The sequence below is a fragment of the Engraulis encrasicolus genome, chromosome 4 (assembly GCF_034702125.1).
Source record: "Engraulis encrasicolus isolate BLACKSEA-1 chromosome 4, IST_EnEncr_1.0, whole genome shotgun sequence".
In the NCBI taxonomy this organism is placed as follows: domain Eukaryota; kingdom Metazoa; phylum Chordata; class Actinopteri; order Clupeiformes; family Engraulidae; genus Engraulis; species Engraulis encrasicolus.
Genome location: NC_085860.1, coordinates 33,806,519 through 33,824,157, shown reverse-complemented (window position 1 = coordinate 33,824,157; position 17,639 = coordinate 33,806,519). Strand labels below are relative to the sequence as shown.

General features: G+C 44.3%; 1 protein-coding gene across 2 annotated transcripts in view; it reads left to right on the top strand.

The window, feature by feature from the left end:
• The first annotated feature begins 3,156 nt into the window (after nucleotides 1-3,156).
• dnajc24 (DnaJ (Hsp40) homolog, subfamily C, member 24) overlaps nucleotides 3,157-17,639 on the top strand; it is a 21,165-nt gene continuing 6,682 nt past the window's right edge. For both annotated transcript variants that reach the window (XR_010034514.1, XM_063196149.1), the window contains exons 1-3: nucleotides 3,157-3,247; nucleotides 3,660-3,771; nucleotides 12,713-12,851. Coding sequence is in view for 1 of the 2 variants with exons in the window: in XM_063196149.1 (XP_063052219.1) it covers nucleotides 3,664-3,771; nucleotides 12,713-12,851 (247 nt within the window). In the remaining variant the exon portion in view is untranslated. The remainder of the gene's footprint in view (nucleotides 3,248-3,659; nucleotides 3,772-12,712; nucleotides 12,852-17,639) is intronic.

Genomic DNA, 17,639 nt, shown 5'->3' with positions numbered 1-17,639 from the left:
CTGTACTTAGCAACTCTAAGGTGTACAGTGTTCATGTTGTTACTGTACTTTGTTAAACTGTACCTAATCAATGTGACAGGAACCTTCAAATTAAATGTAACCAAAGTATATTAAAACTTTTCAAAGAATGCAGTGATCAGAAAAACAAAACTATACAATAGCACACCAGAGTGCATTTGCACATGCTAATTAGTATGTGTCAGACCTCATTTGATAATGGGAACATAAAAAGGAAAAATAAAAGTGTTTCCTGTGCAGCGTTCCAATCAGTCATGGATCAGTACATCTCAAGATTTAATGAGAATTTTTAAAAATACACATACCAAGAAGAGCAACAAGTCCGCGATACCTGTGATATATTTATAATTAATTATTTCAACTCTTTACCCATGACTGGCTACAGTGTGTTCTAATTCCCTTCATTTAATCTCCCAAACACTCAATAACACTTGACTAATTGCATGTTCTCTGTCAAAACTCAATGCAAGTTTTTATTTGTTTTTGTCTCTCTGCGAGCCACTAGTAAAGCACCGCTCTCTCCTAGGAGAGAGAGAGTGACATCTCGGCACGTGAAATATGGGACATGACAGGTGGGGTGTAGAACTAGGCTAGATTGCCAGCTTGTATTGTCGCCAGGCGTTCCCACAAACACATGAACTATCTCTGTAATCAACACCAACAAACACCCATAACCACAATGCACCAGCCCAGGAGTTAACATCATGCATAACAGATCAAACATGCAATTACATTTCCTGGAAGTGTTTTCCAATGGGCGAAGCAGGATGGGATGCTCAGTAAATAAAGCGCCAGAAAGAGCCCTCAGGGCAGGCATAAACGCCACGCATGTTGTTTCCTTACATGCTAATTGGTAGTTTAGCATGGGATTTTGAAGTCACTTTAGCCTGACACGTGCTCTAACAGTGACCTGTGTATGTTTTCTGTGCGCTCAATAAATTGAGAATGCTTAAATCACTTCCATAGGAGCTCCCTAACAAACACAATGATAGCATACACCAAGACGACTGTAGGACTTTGGACCATACAGAGAGATGAAGTGCTTTTCTGATAAGATCATACGGACACAGAACAACAGTTCTAACGTGGAGTTGCACTGTATGCTCCATAGGAAATTCTACTTGAAAAATACAGTCCAATTTGTTATGCTTTAGTCTCTACATTGGTGATATGTTTGGTTGCACTGTGACAAACATGATTGTCAAAACATGAACATTTTACACATTTTCATATTCGTATTACATTTCATATGCATGGGACAATCAACAGACATGATGGTTAGTTCTAATCAAAACATTTCAAGCCCAGTCAGAGACTATATTATTCTATTGGGATGGGAATATATATTTTTTTAATCTCCTTCACTTGACCTTCAATAACAACTAATGGTCATGGTCACCACGGATCAATTGCTGTTGTAACAACTGTGGATTTTTTTTAGAAAAATAATTTAAGCCATACATTTACTTGATCATTATGACAAAGAGGGTCATTGTCCAATTTCTTTGTAGGCTTACTAATTAGAGTGGGAGTGATGTTTTTGCTTTCAAAAGACAAACAACAACAGTGAAACTTTTAATCAGATGAAGCGTGAACAAGGTTGCTGAGGTTGTAATGTTTTGTTGATTGTCTTCAGTCGTGGCAATACATGATTTGCAGCTGTAAAAATAACACATGCAAACAGGCATGCAGAGGCGACATCGACATGCCAAAGAGAGCATCTATCACAGACAATACTGTATAGTACTGTACAAATCAAATGAAAATCATAGAAGACAGAACTTATAATAGGCCTAGGTATACAAATGTATAGCAACCCCCTGAGTGTACAGAACAGAAACACGCAGCCGATGTCTCCTCGTTATAATAGAAGCCAGCCAATCTGTCACATGTCTAATATCACAGACTGCTCATTAAAGACTTTGCTAATTAGGAATAAGAGACAGAGGGTAACCTGTTCTGGGTGTGATTTCCCCTCCTCTCTATCCCCACACCCCTTCTCTTTGTGACACCCACACCAGAACTTTACAGCAGCCTAATCCTCAGCAGAATTAACACATTATAGCCTTACAAGTTCCTTTGCAGCTTCACAGACACCTTCCGCTGTTCACTTGGAATAAAGACAAGAAGCATCACTTTGTGGGATTTTAGGTGCAGGTTTGGACATTTTTTCTGCATTTTTTTCCCCTTCCTGGATAGAGCAGACATCAGACCCAAGCACAACTTAAATAATAATAATAATAATAATAATAATAATAATCATCATCATCATCATTTGTGTGTGTGTGTGTGTGTGTGTGTGTGTGTGTGTGTGTGTGTGTGTGTGTGTGTGTGTGTGTGTGTGTGTGTGTGTGAGTAGGGGGGTCCTACTAAGTCTACTGCATCACTACAAGGGCAGTCATGGGTAAGCGGTTAGGGTGTCAGACCTGTAGCCCAAAGCTTAGGCCTACTGGTTTGACTCGCTAGTTTGGTAGGAGTAATTAACCAGTGCTCTCCATATCCTCCTCCTTGACTGAGGTACCCAGAGCATGGTACCATTCTGTCACAATGACACCTTCTGGGCGCCATTGAGGGCTGACCCCTTGCACGGGTGAGGAATGAATGCAATTTCGTTGTGTGCAATGTGCACTTGTGTGCTGTGGAGTGCTGTGCCATGACAATGGGAGTTGGAGTTTCCCAGTTGGTCTTTCACTTCCCTTTCAAAACAGATGGGGGACATTCAGGGCAGGCTGTAGCCAGTCTAGCCAGTGACCAACTCAGTGAACATACACAAACAACAATACCATAGAATTGTCCGTATTAATTGTCTTCGGTCGGAACGATTCTAAATACACAAAGAGTAATAGCTAGGCATTAGAATTAAACACATCATTCTAGAGTGGTTCTTACCTTCTCTTCTGTCGGCGTCTACTGTTTCCATAGAAACGGTATGACAACCTACGTCACTGCTTCCACTGCGTGTTACCCTTTAATGTGGTCGGGTGGGAAACTTAGCTGTGGTGCGTAAATGTAAAGGTTTTCCAGGCTATTTAAATATTTTCAGAGTCAAACATTAAACATCTAGCTAATTCGACGTATTGGAGGGTCGTTTTATTGCCTCTCGCTATTGTAACAGTCGATGTTTTATTTCAGATTTATTTGTTTCCGTGGGGAGGAATTACCACGAGACACTCTGTCAGAGAAGCATGGCAAGCAAGGACTGTATTGTTGTCACTGTGAAGTAATGCAGGTATTGTTTTCAGATTTTTCAAATCTATTCTCTGCTATTTGTCTTAGGAGTTACGACACAGCATCCTTAGTATGGTTGTCACTGCATGAAACCCTGCGTCTGTGGCATTTTTTTTACGAAGTGACATGCAATGGACAGCACCATAGCAGCAAGCTAGCTCCAAAACAGAAACTAATGTTCATTTCTCGAGTTCATGCGCAGGTGTCTATATGCTATTCCTAATATCAAATACTTCTGTAAATTCAGATGTGCATTTTGTCTGTATACGGCCTTGAAGTACTTTCTGAATGACACATGCGATGCGTAGCATCACGCCATGTCCTACATAAATCTGCTGCAACTTATCAGTGTTGTTAAAAATGCTATATTTTGTTAATATTATAGCGTAAATTGTTGGTTTATTTGTCCTCAGGGGTATGGCGAAACAGGAGGCAGACTGGATAGACTGTTACTCAGTGCTTGGAGCAAACCCAGGAGATAGTTTACAAGAACTGAAGCAAAAATATCAGAAACTTGTCCTTCTGGTAGGCATCATTGATCGAACTTTCTACCTTCTTGCAGTTTGTGCATCTCAATGCAAATCCATTTGTTGTTGTTGTTGTTGTTGTTGTTGTTGCACCTGTGACACCCAACCATAGTAGAGACAGTTGAACGTGTATTTTGTCTATATGCTTGATAAAATGTTGGCAAAGAAATAACTAACACAGGTCAATGCCAAAGTAAGAGCTTAATTTCATGACGCAGTCGCAGGGTGAAGTCAAGGAACGTTTGCCTTAGTCATGCACATTTTACTTGGATTAATGCACTACAGTAGGCAGCACTATGTCAATTACTGTAGAAGACACTATCTGTCAAAAGCAAGCAACAAGAGCACAGCACTGTTTTCTCCATTGCAATGTTTTGATCAAGTCATCAATGATCACTACTACTGTCTGTATGACCAAATCATCAGTTTATTATTCTAAAGAAGGCCTAACTGACTTCGACACCAGCTCAGGGATTGAAGAATGTTATCGCCATGCTTATTTTCTTTAAGTTAACTAAGTGCTTATCATTTATCACAATGGAGACTGTGTGTGTAGTGGTATAACAGTCAGTCACCTGCTGTTAGGGTGAAGCAATCCAACTGATGATCACATACATAATCGAGTGTGACCACACTCATATTAACTAATTGTGCTATAACTGTATTCATATTCTTTGCACTTCATCACATGTGTTCATGTAACAGTTCCCTAAAGCAGAATACCATGTGTTAACTTAGAACATGGTTATGCTCATTCCAGTAAATGAAAGGTAAAACAACATTGAAATTCCATGGACCAGTTGTAAGCTTAATTGTGATTGTGGGTCGTCTAATAGTAATAATAATAATAATAATAATAATAATTACAATAATGATAATAATAATAATACATGAATGAATTAAGAAAACCCCACAAGGTCGACAGATCTATGTCATCTAAAAATCTAAGGCAAACCAGTTTTCTGGTGGACTGACCGACATAGTGGAGAGTCACTGCACTTGAATACAAATTTGGATTTTGTTTTTTGCTATATTTTCCAGCCATTCCTGCAGCATGACCTATCAAGGTGTGCGTGCTTTCTCTAGCCTTTGAGACTTTGCACACTCACATTAGATCATTATTAATCTGGGAAATTTTGCACTTTTGCGAATTGTGAATCTAACACTGTGATTTGCGCATCCTCTACATGAAACCTGTGTCACCTCAGAACACCTGATGACATTAATCCCTAACAGAGTTGACTATTAATCCCGGTAAATGTAAGAAAGTGTCATCATAAGCTGATTTCAGTAATCCTCCAGCCCATTTTAATTACTCACAACACCTATTGAGAGGAAAAATCAATCAAGGAAGGCCTTATTACAGGCCCTAGATTTAAGCTTTAATGGCAAATGTGTTCTTCCTTGCTGTTGTTAACCGAACCAAATCCCTCACTGACGTCGACCTGGATGAAGCCATGATGTGAAGCCATGATTAAAAAAACATCATATGAGCTTGAATCTCTGTTTAACCACACTATAAAACCACATACATGTTAGCCCTATTAATGGCCGTATCTTCTAATTTTGTCATTATGTTCAAAGTCTGTACTACTTAGTAGCTGAGAGACGCGCAAAAGGTTCCTCTTCCCCCCATCCCCCATAACTCCACACAGTGGGCTTTTTACTTTGTCGGCGGTCAGACATTAGGTGGCAGTAGTGTGATGTTTTAGTGGCCTTTGCTCTGCCCCTTTGCTCCTCTGCGACTCACGCACGGCGGTGCGCAGCTTCAGCGAGAACTGTCTTTGGCAGAGGTGGGAGTACTTTATCCACAGAGAGAGAGAGAGAGAGAGAGAGAGAGAGAGAGAGAGAAGAGGAGAGACGAGACATGATGTATGGTCAGAACTGCCGGCTGCTCCAAATTGCCAGCCCCTTTATACTGTGTTCTTGCTCTCCAAGCTCCATTAGCCGCGCTAAATGAATATTTTACAATGCGTGCAAAGAGACAGCAATTAAAGCACGTAACTCCACAGAGGGAGGAGGTGGAGGAGGAGGAGGAGGCCTGCCTGCCTGCCTGCCTGCCTGCCTGCCTGCCTGGCCCCCTTTTTTTCTAGACAAGCTGCTGCGCTGCATTGTGCTCTCTGCCTTCGTGACAAATACCTGGCCACCACCGCCAGCCACAGTGCCGCTCGATGCCGGCTGGAGGAGTGGTGGCACTGCCAGCGGTCGGGGACAGAGACTGTTTTTAACAACCTTATTATGTCAAAATAAACCTGTTCACTTGGCTGCGGCTGACTGCATACGTGCACACACATGGACTCCTCTCTCTCTCTCTCTCTCTCTCTCTCTCTCTCTCTCTCTCTCTCTCTCTCTCTCTCTCTCTCTTGCTCTCTCTCTCTCTCTCTCTCTCTCTCTCTCTCTCTCTCTCTCTCTCTCTCTCTCTCTCTCTCTCTCTCTCTCTGACACACAGACACACACATACACTCAAAAGACCCATCTTGTAAGATGTAGTGCAGGGCATAAGGTGTGTGTGTGTGTGTGTGTGTGTGTGTGTGTGTGTGTGTGTGTGTGTGTGTGTGTGTGTGTGTGTGTGTGTGTGTGTGTGTGTGTGTGTGTGTGTGTGTGTGTGGCTGAGGCATGGGCTTTTGTTATGACTGTAGGAATTGCACCATGAGCTATCTCTCTCTCTAGTCTCTACCCATGAATTCAGATTAATCTAATGAGATTGTATGTCTCATTAGTAATTTAAAGGCCATCTTGGGGAAGGGCGTGTTTTGGCATGTTTTTCACAGCTCTTAAAGATATGTAAATCTCGCTCTTTGCATTAGTGTTCCTGCCAATTATTTATTTACATTTCCGTGTCGACCGAGTTTGACTTGCGAGTGGGCTCCATTTCACTCTGTGTCATATTTAGTTAATACATTTTATGGGCCACATTAACCTTTACCATATCCTTAAACAAAATCACCCAGTAACCTTGGCTATATGGCAGCATGGAATAATGGCACGGTATATTTAATACATATATGATATATTTACTGCATCATATTTTCCCCTTGATGCTGACAGTTTCATTTAAATTTGGTCTCAAAACACAATATTTCATACTCTGGCTTTATTTTCTTCCTCAACTTCATTTGGCCATGATGAAATGATTAACACTAAACTGTCTGCCATTTTTGTCAACAATGACGTAGAAAATAACATTGTCTTTGAAATTCAATGAATGTAACTATGGCTGATCACTTTGATCACCTGTAGCGATCTGTGATCAATTCATTGCCCGACCTTTTGCAGAAATTCCAGAACATTGTTGCTCTTGATATTTCCTGTGCACTTTGTATCCACTAGTTGACTATGATTATGTCTTCGATTGCAAGTCGCTTTGATTAATTAAAAAGCGTCTGCCAAATGCAATGCAATGTAATGTAGCATAAAGTTGCTCCCCTGTGGAGGACGAGATGAACAGTGATATGAGCGTGTGATATAATGTTTGCAAACCACCTTGTTTTGCCTTGTCACTACTCGCCTCTTAGCCGACGTCAGGTCTAAGCAGCAGCAGCAGCAGCAGCAGCGGGTGCGGGTCTCAGTGGGGACAGGAAGCCTGCCTGGCTGACTTTGACAGGAGCAGCTAGCTATGTGTTACTGACTGTGTACTAGAGACACGGGCAGGTTGGGGAGAAGAGAGGAAAGGGGAGGGAAGGTGTGTGTGTGTGTGTGTGTGTGTGTGTGTGTGTGTCTGTGTCTGTGTCTGTGTCTGTGTCTGTGTCTGTGTCTGTGTCTGTGTCTGTGTCTGTCTGTGTCTGTGTCTGTGTCTGTGTCTGTGTCTGTGTCTGTGTCTGTGTCTATGTCTGTGTCTATGTCTGTGTCTGTGTCTGTGTTTGTCTGAGCAAGATAATGCATATGTGTGTGTGTGTGTGTCGTGTGTATCTGTGTGTTCAAGGATGTATGTGTACGTATGTGTTTGTGTGTTTCTGTGTCCGTGTGAACGTATCTATGTGTGTGTATGTTGTGTGTATGCGATGGGGTTATTGTCAGGGCTAAGCTCCAGCGCAGCCTGACAATCCCTGGCACCTGTATGCTGCCGGCCAGAGCGGGAGAGGGGACGGGCAGCTTCCCCGCAGCCCCCGGCAGGAAGCGGCGAGCCCTCTGCGGACCGAGCCGGTAGCCTGCCGCTAGCACGCCTTTGATATCCTCCAGGACCCAGCTGAGAAATCTGATGAGGTGACCCTCTGACGGTGTGCGCTGAGGAGAGGGGAGCTGAGAGAGACTTGGGATTTTTTTTATTCTTATGTTTTGAAGCGGCTGCCTCAGGTGTCGTTTTTGACCCTCAGCCAGTAGTGTTTGTTTTCTTTATTTTATTGAAGTGAAATGTTTCCTTTTTCTTTTATTTCTGCCAACATGTTTTTTGCGGGTGTAGGAAAAGGCTAAAAGAGGAAACAGTTGGTGAGCAGGTGAAGGTGCTGGTGTGAAATGCCAGCATGCTGTGAGAAATCCTTGATATCAACATGCAGTCACCTTATCCATGTATGAAGACTGTGTTTACGGAGGACAGCGTGGTCTTGGACTTAATATGGATTTATGTGGCCTTATTGTATGGCAGGGCCTTGCACTCACCTCATGGCGAAAGCACTAGCCTTCCTTTCTTTGATGTTTATTGGCCATTTCTAGATATAGCAAAACTGTTGACTTTTTGTCATATATTCCTCTCCGTCTTGAGCTGTAGGAGTTGCACTGATTGACTTTTATGCGCTGCAATGGGGAGTAGTCCAATGAAAGTAGACAAGTGCATGCATGCTGATTTAACAGCTTAAGGTCCCTAAAAATAGGTATGGAAGGGCCTCAGTCTCCACAAGATGAATTATTGAGGTTCAGGAAGAAATAGCTTATTTACAGTTGTATGTAATCCAATAATAACATCTGTACGATAAATGGCTAATTATCATAATTAATTGACAAGTTCACATGGCCTCTGTATGCATTGCGTAAGTTGGATTCTCTTTGGAAGAGTATTTTGTTACATATTACTCAATGTCAATGACGAAGACAGTCTATAATTTATCATGATTGTTGATAACATTACTTTGAATTCAATGCTGTACACTTCTCTTTGTCAGGGTGTGAGGATCTGGGTGTGTCAGGACGAAGGGAGATGTGTGTAAAAATCTGAAGATGCCTCAAAAATGCAGAACAACCCAAAAGAACCATTTATAGAGAATGATGCATGCTTGTGCAGCATGAATGCATCTTGCAAATCAAACAGGTCTCAGTCCCACAGATGTGTCAGCACAGGAGTGTAACCTCATTCTGATCAGATTAATCAGCTGTATTAGTGTCAGCAGAGCCGTAATATGGGATAATCCTTTTCCATTTCAGGAAAATCAATACCCATATCAACATGTGACGAGGCGTGGCGATTGAAGAGAGTATGCAAATAAGCTGTCACTTATTGGCAACGTTTCTTTCATAGCTGCTTTCCCGGTGTGTCTGTGACTGTTTTACTTTTTGGAAGTTCAAAAAGGTGTATTGTACTACTTATTAATAATGTGTTTCATGTGTGCGATGGACACCTGTTTGGGTTGCAAGTGATCCTTCATGGAATAATGTTAATTTGAACTCAAAAGGGAAATATTTCTCTACTGAAAAAAAACCCCACTACGGTATATGTGTAATGACACCAGAATCCTTTGTTATCAAAGGGAATAAAAATGATTAGAATGTTGGCAGGTTGACACTATCTAGGCAAATGGCCTGTCTTAAATGAGGCCCTTTACTGAGATATAATTAGGAAAGTTTAGGCATATCTACAGCAGTAGTGTGGAACGGGTTATTAATGAAATTGTAGTGGAGAGGTGGGGAAACTGCATACAGGGCCATTATGGATGTTTCTTATGTTTATTGGGGATGCCTACCGGTATGTGTTGTACTCACCTTTGATTCTTAGTTTATTGGGTTTTGTTGATTGTTCTGATTGTGCTTTTTTTCTTTCCCTTGTATATTTGTTAATATAATTGTTAACTAAAACACTTACGAACGGCTTTTCAGCATGGGTCATATTTTGGCTAATTTTGGATTTGTATCTGTGTTGACTTGAGCTGCCTTGGCTTGAAGTCTGCACTCTGAGTGCACTGTTGTGTAGTTAATTTAATTTAATATTTTGTATTGTGCTGTTCAGTGTGATATGTCTAGAGGTCTTGTCTTTCCTGTAATAATGACATTGGCCAAGTTGCCATAGCCTCTGACTATGCCAACATTTGAACAGAAATCAAATCATGGGATGGGTTTGTTTGATAATGTACTTAACGTAGCGGGTCAAAGACTTTGCCCTGCTTGGCACCAACTTCACCTCTGAAATAAATGCCTGTAATGCACGAAAACAGATCAGATAAGTTCTACCAGAGACTGCACGCACGCGCACACACACACACACACACACACACACACACACACACACACACACACACACACACACACACACACACACACACACACACACACACACACACACACACACACACACACACACACACACACACACACACACACAGAAACACCCTGTGGTCCCCCTTGTGTAAGCTTCACCATGGTGACCGACCGAGCCGAGCGGGCTTTATGTAAGCCAAGGGGGGACTTCGTGTGAAACGTTTACCTATGCGCTCTGGCGAGGGTGATGAGAAGAGATGGAGGGTGAGTGTTTGTGGGGTGGAAACGTGAATGGGGTCAGGAGCCGCTAAACGCTCTGACCCCTTGCCCATCCATCAGCTGACCTGGCTTGGCAGAGCGAGAGAGAGGCAAGAGACTGGCCCCAGCCCTCATCCTGGCCCTGGCTAAAGCACATCCGTCCTGCATGTTTTTTGGAGGTCCAATGGTTTTTTTTGTGGTAAATTTATGCGACCTTTGTCCCTTTCTCAGTCCTTTTGTAACGGAGAGTTGGCCTTTTAAACTGTAACACTGCCATCTCTGAGAATCCGTCTGCTTTAAAAATGGTGGAGTAGATGAAAGCCCTTGGCAGAGAGAGAGAGAGAGAGAGAGAGAGAGAGAGAGAGAGAGAGAGAGACAGAGAGAGAGAAAGAAAGAAAGAGGGAGAGAGAGAGACCGCTTCCCTAAGTCCAGTCAATGTAGGGTGAGAAAAAGAGAGAAACCATGTTTAGTGAGTGTTTACCCGAATCCTCACAAAGCAAATTGCAACCTCAGATTTCCAAGAAAAGAGGGCCTGTTAATGATTCGCTCAATTAGGAAGTTAATTTTTGGTGTGTCTCTAAAGTAGCGCCCGCCCACCCTCCTTCCCTTGCCGCTTCCCCCATTCAGTTTGCTCATTCGCAAAGTGGAAACAACAACAAAAACAATGGACCCAGAGTGAATGAGAGGGAGAGGGAGAGAGAGAGAAAGAGAGAAAGACAGCAAGAATCAGTGGGGCACATCCCCTTAAACCACTTAAATTTTAATTAGTTTTTAAAGTAATTGCTCAAAATGATCAATTAAATTTACTTAGTCTTCCTGTTACTTAAAATTAAAAATATAATTGCGGCAGACAGTAATTGGCTTGCCCCCGAGACTGTTGGCCATTGTAGTTCATTGTCACCCCCATGCATCGCTGGTCAACATTGGATGCGGTTCAGCTTCTGAACTACAGCACCACAGCAAAACACACACGCACACACGTACACACACACATGCACACACACACACATGCGCGCACACAGACACACACACACGCATGCAGACACGCACACAGGTACACACACACACATGTATGCACGCACACACACAGGCACGCACATGTAGATCTTAGTTTGTCACTTCAAGATAATTCTCACTGTCCATCTAAATGCTCAGCTGAAGGAATCCAAACAATTTTCCAGACTCCCAGTTTTCCTCAATGGGACATTCCCATGTGTTGAGACCGTGATGAGGCCAGGATCCACAGGCACAGTGGCCTACCATAGCCCTCTCCTCTGTCCTCTCCACCCCACTCCATGCTCGCCAAATCGATCTTCATTGCCTGCCTCTGGACAGTGACTCCCTGAGTTGTGGCTGCCTGGCCGCATCATCCTCGTCATTGCTGAACCCGATGACAGACACAGAAGTCCGTAAAAGTGGCCTCTACTGCGCCTCAGGGCCATGTTGGACGTTGCTGGTTTAGAGGGAAAAAGAGCAGCCTTTCCGCATTGATATTAATCAAGCAGTGACATAATGCAGGGGATGTCCGTGTTTGCAGCTCCGACGATGTGTTGTGTTGTGTTGTGTGGTGTGGTGTCTGTTACTGTTGCTGCCACGGCTGTTGGCTGGAGGCAGGGCTTGGCCTGTGCCCCCCCCCCAATCCCCCCTCACTCCATCTCTCCCAGCTGATCCAGCCTGATGGAGAGCATATCTCTCTCCTCTGTATTTTTTTCCTCCGTTCTTTTTTTTTTATTTTCTCTTTTTTTTAATGCCTCTGTGCCCTGGTCTATTTTTGTTTGCTTGCTGCCTGTCGGCCCCTCCTGGTAAATTGTCCAGAAGAAGAACGAGCCATCGGTCCATCAGCAAATTACCCAGAAAATGCTGTCAGCGCAGGTTGTGACATTTGTTTGTTTTGCTTTCTTTCTTTCTTTCTTTCTTTCTTTCTTTCTTTCTTTCTTTCTTTCTTTCTTTCTTTCTTTCTTTCTTTCTTTCTTTCTTTCTTTCTTTCTCTTCATACTTTCACTTTGTTTTTTCCCTATTTTCCTCTCCACTTTTTACCTTTTTGCACTGAAGGATTGATGGTGACTATTTTGGTCTAATTAAACTATCTCCAGTGTCTTGCTGCAGAATTGTCAGCGGCCCACCCCCGTCCACCCCCGTGTCTTAGCATCGTCTTAGCATCTCTGCCCAATGAACAAAGTGATTTGGCTGTCACTGTTTTCTAACCTGCACACCTCCTTCTCCTCCACACCCCACCTCTCCTCCCCTTGTGTTTCTGCCCCTGTCTCTTTGGCTGGTAGTATCACCCGGACAAGCAGAGCCAGGACGCGGCCGCCGTGGAGGCCCATCAGCACCTGCAGAAGTTCATTCAGGTGGACCAGGCCTGGAAGATCCTCAGCAACGAGGAGACCAGGAGAGAGTACGACCTGCAGCTGCGCGGTATGGCTCCCTCTTTTCTCCCTTCTCTTCGCTTTTTAAGATACTGAAACTCTGAATGGCTACAGCCCTAGTCATAGCCATAAAACATAGATTTTTTTAAAAATCAAGTATCGTTTTAAGCAATTTTAAGTAGTTTCTTCCGCCTTGAAATAATATTTCCATCAATGGTAGTCTGACAATGTTTTGCACCATGGGCGACGTGTCCCTGCCCCCGTCCACTGTCCTGCCCTAACGGAAAAAAAAACATAAAAAAATGGCTAATAGCATCCTAATACCATGTTATTATAACAATAGTTACAGGGTTTTGCGATGTTACCGCAATTGCCCAGTCAGCCCAACCTTAGGACCACCCCTGGTTTCCAAAATCATTTCACTGGATCATCAACTTCTAAAATGGTGAAATATACTTCTATATTCACTAGGGCTACTTCAAAAAGAACATTTGAAGGTATGGCATAAGAGGGCAAGCAAAAAGGGGAAAGTGCTTACTATTGCTTTAAATCTGTCTTCAGTTCTGTGCATGTAATGACTAACCTGCTCACCTTTAGGGAAAACCAGCAGCTTTGGCAAAGTGATAGTTATCCATAGCCAACTATCTATTAATCAAATGAAGTGGAAAGACAGATAAGCCACATAAACACGAATGATATAGATGCTTTTTAAATCTAGACTTGTCAGTTTTGACATTTCTAATATGACCTGATGGTTACTCTGAAGGCGTTGTGCCATGGGTGCTTCTGCAGTTGCTGGTCAGCAATACGGGGTGCAGGCTGACATTAGTCATGAAGGCCACATGTTACTCCTGGGCCTGCACACCACACCATGCCACACCACACCATACCACACCACGCCACGTACACCACCCTGAAAAGGTCATCCTAGATGGGGTATTAAACGCTGGCTGTTTTGCTTAAAAATCTTAAAAATTGCATCTGCCTTTCATGGATTTCCCATTTAAAAAAACAGCTAATCAGAGGGCACAGTGGTGCACTGCGGTCCACATGGTCCATGGCGACCCGGGTTCGAATCTGGCCTGGATAATTTCCTATGGAAAAGCCAAACATTTTTTTTTAAAGAAAAACAAAAATAAAACAACCAATCCAGTCACTGGACATCACTAGATGAACAATTAATCACTGGCCATAAAACATCACTGGATTCTCCTTAAAATTCAGCTGATCAAGGGTATAGACACTACTGCTGCTCTAGTGATGGAAGATCCATTCATCATTGACTAATGCGCCATGATTGAATTTGTGAAATACGGGGGGAACATATGGTTGAATTGGAGAAAAGCAGTCCAAATTGTGGAGCTCACAATAGGGGGATATTGCTGCTGCAACTGTATGCTATCGAATGATGGTGGATCCCAGAATCTCTCTGGAGAGTTGAGGCAGAGAGGGGTTTTAGGAGGTGAGCAGAGAGTGATAGTGAGAGAGAGAGGGGGATAGTGAGAGAGAGAGGGAAATGAGACAGAGGGGGAGAGAGAGAGAGACAGACAGACAGAGAGGGAAATGTAGGTCAGGCTTGTCACACATGGCCTATCCTTACATGAAGTGATAGACTGGCCCCATCCCCCTCTTTACCCGACTTCCCCCCCATGCACCCAAACCATACACACGCACGCACACACATGCACACACACACACACACACACACACACATACACAGCACGCATATACAGTATACACACTCTCTTGCTCACTGTCTCTCTCTCTCTTTCTCTTTCTCTCTCTCTCTCTCTCTCTCTCTCTCTCTCTCTCTCTCTCTCTCTCTCTCTCACACACACACACACACACACACACATACACATTCTCTCTCACACACACACACCCTCTCCTCTTGCCTGAGGAAAGAGGTCCCCATAGCCTCTCCATTTGGACTAACAGTAAGTGTGCATGCACTGTAGTGTAGCCCTGGTGCCCCATTAACAAGAGCGAGGGAGAGCTCCAGTTCTCCAGTCCTCCTCTCCTGCACTTTGCAGGGGGAAACCCCACTACCACAGCACGCAGCATCACCACTACTGGAGATCAGCTCTATCACACACACACACACACACACACGCACACACGCAGAAGTCCTCCTAGACTCCTCGAGATCTCACCTATTTACTGAAGTTTAGCACTGCTGAGTAGCTCAGCCTCACTGGCAGAGTACCTCCTGAGAACTGGGCTTGTGTGGCTCCCTGGTTGAGGATGCCATGGATGTTGTTGACTAGAGTAAGTTGACTAGGATCTGTTTATAATTCATTATTTTTTGTGCAAAATGCCCCAAATTGATGCTCTTGCTATATTTTTAATTATACTCGATAATTACTATATTCTATAAATGGTTTTAGCTTATGTTGCTAATGACGCTGACAAATTGAATGTCAAACTTTTTGTTTTTTTCTGTTTGGACCATATGATACAGTCCCGGTATTTGGAGTGGGGTATGGGGAGTGGGGTGGGGTGCAGGGAGCCGGGTAAAGGGAGTGGGGTTGGGTATGGACAGTGGGTCGGGTTGGACCGGGTATGGGGAGTGGGGAGTGGGGTTGGGTATTTGGAGTGGGGTATGGGGAGTGGGGTTGGGAATTTGGAGTGGGGTATGGGGAGTGGGGCGAGTGGAGTATGGATATGGGGAGTGGGGTTGGGAATTTGGAGTGGGGTATGGGGAGTGGGGCGTGGGGTTGGGAATTTGGAGTGGGGTATGGGGAGTGGGGCGAGTGGAGTATGGATATGGGGAGTGGGGTTGGGAATTTGGAGTGGGGTATGGGGAGTGGGGTATGGTATTAGGAGTGGGGTATGGGGAGTGGGGCGTGGGGTTGGGAATTTGGAGTGGGGTATGGGGAGTGGGGCGAGTGGGGTATGGGGAGTGGGGTTGGGTATTTGGAGTGGGGTATGGGGAGTGTGGCTAGTGGAGTATGGGGAGTGGGGCGGGGTATTAGGAGTGGTGTATGGGGAGTGGAGTGGGGTTGAAGTGGGTATGGGGCGTGGGGTTGAGTATTTGGAGTGGTGTATGGGGAGTGTGGCGAGTGGGGTATGGATATGTGGAGTGGGGTATGGATATGTGGAGTGGGGTATGGATATGTGGAGTGGGGTGGGGTATTAGGAGTGGTGTATGGGGAGTGGGGTGGGGTGTAGGGAGCCGGGTAAAGGGAGTGGGGTTGGATATGGACAGTGGGTGGGGTTGGACTGGGTGTGGGGAGTGTGGAGTGGGGTTGGGTATTTGGAGTGGGGCGAGTGGGATATGGATATGGGGAGTGGGGTTGGGAATTTCGAGTGGGGTATGGGGAGTGGGAAGTGGGGAGTGGAGTGGGGTTGAAGTGGGTATGGGGCGTGGGGTTGGGAATTTGGAGTGGGGTATGGGGAGTGGGGTATGGTATTAGGAGTGGGGTATGGGGAGTGGAGTGGGGTTGAAGTGGGTATGGGGAGTGGGGTTGGGTATTTGGGGTGGTGTATGGGGAGTGTGGCGAGTGGGGTATGGATATGTGGAGTGGGGCGGGGTATTTGGAGTGGGGTATGGAGAGTGGGGCGAGTGGAGTATGGGCAGTGGGGAGTTGGGTTGGGTATTTGGAGTGGGGAGTGGGGAGTTTGGTGGGGTATGGGGCGTGAGTTGGGGAGTGTGGTGGGGTTGGAGTTAGGGATGCAAACGATTAATCGACTTTAATCGATCAATGCGTTAATCGATTACAAAACATTAATCGCAATTAATCGACTGACAAGAGACTCAGGTGAAAATGGCATGTGAAGAGTGTGTATGAAGAGGGGTGTGAATAGTGGGAATATTTAACTCACCTTTGAATTAAAGAATTGAAATAGAATTAATTGAAATGTGGTATATTATCTCAATTTTTTATTAAAATGTTTAAATTTAGTGTTTTTTTTCGAGAAACATTGAGATTTCGGGGGGAAAACGCCGCTTATCAATTAATCGTAAGTCGATCGATAAGGCTATCAACTAATGATTAATGAATTAATCGATAATTTGCATCCCTAGTTGGAGTGGGTTCATGGGGGCCTGAGCGGCTGGACCTCATGGCTCTGTCAGCTTCCCCCTTGTGTCAGGCGAGTAGAGCTGCTGTCTCCACTCTCCTCCTCCCAGTGCTGCTCACCGAGGCTAGAGTAATTCCACATCATTTTAGCCCTTTTAATTTACATGGTCTTTTTATTGCTCAGCAGCACACACTTGAACACTTGCACACACGCACACGCACACGCACACGCACACACACACACACACACACACACACACACACACACACACACACACACACACACACACACACACACACGTTTCACACTACACTCACATGTAACCTACACTCTACACCCTGCTTGCTCTTCTTCTTGTTCTGCGCTGCATGCTACACAGTCTGTGAAAGATCCAGGGCCACCCCAGCCCTCTTTTGCTGGTTGTGTCTGACCTCAGGGAGGGCCCTGACTAGAAGCAGCCCACCGGAGAGATCCTCTAATGGGGGAGTTAATAGTGATGTTTAGGGCTCTTCCTGACCAAGGCCATGGGGCTGAGTTTCAGAAGTGACTCTTCTGAGTTCTGGGAGAGAAGTACGGGTTGGGGGTGTTTATGGATATGGCTTTGGAGAATGGGGGTGTCTTGGATATGACGATGTCTTTGCGCTCACCGAAGGTTATTTAAAAGCTGACTCAGGTCATGGAGCAGGTCAAAATTTATGAAATGGTTTATTATTAACTTGTCTGTTCATGTTATGATTCCTAAATTTCATCTCGGTAGAGTGTTCTCTTAAAGGATGTGCCGCTCACGAGGATAAGCTTTAGAAATACAGTGGGT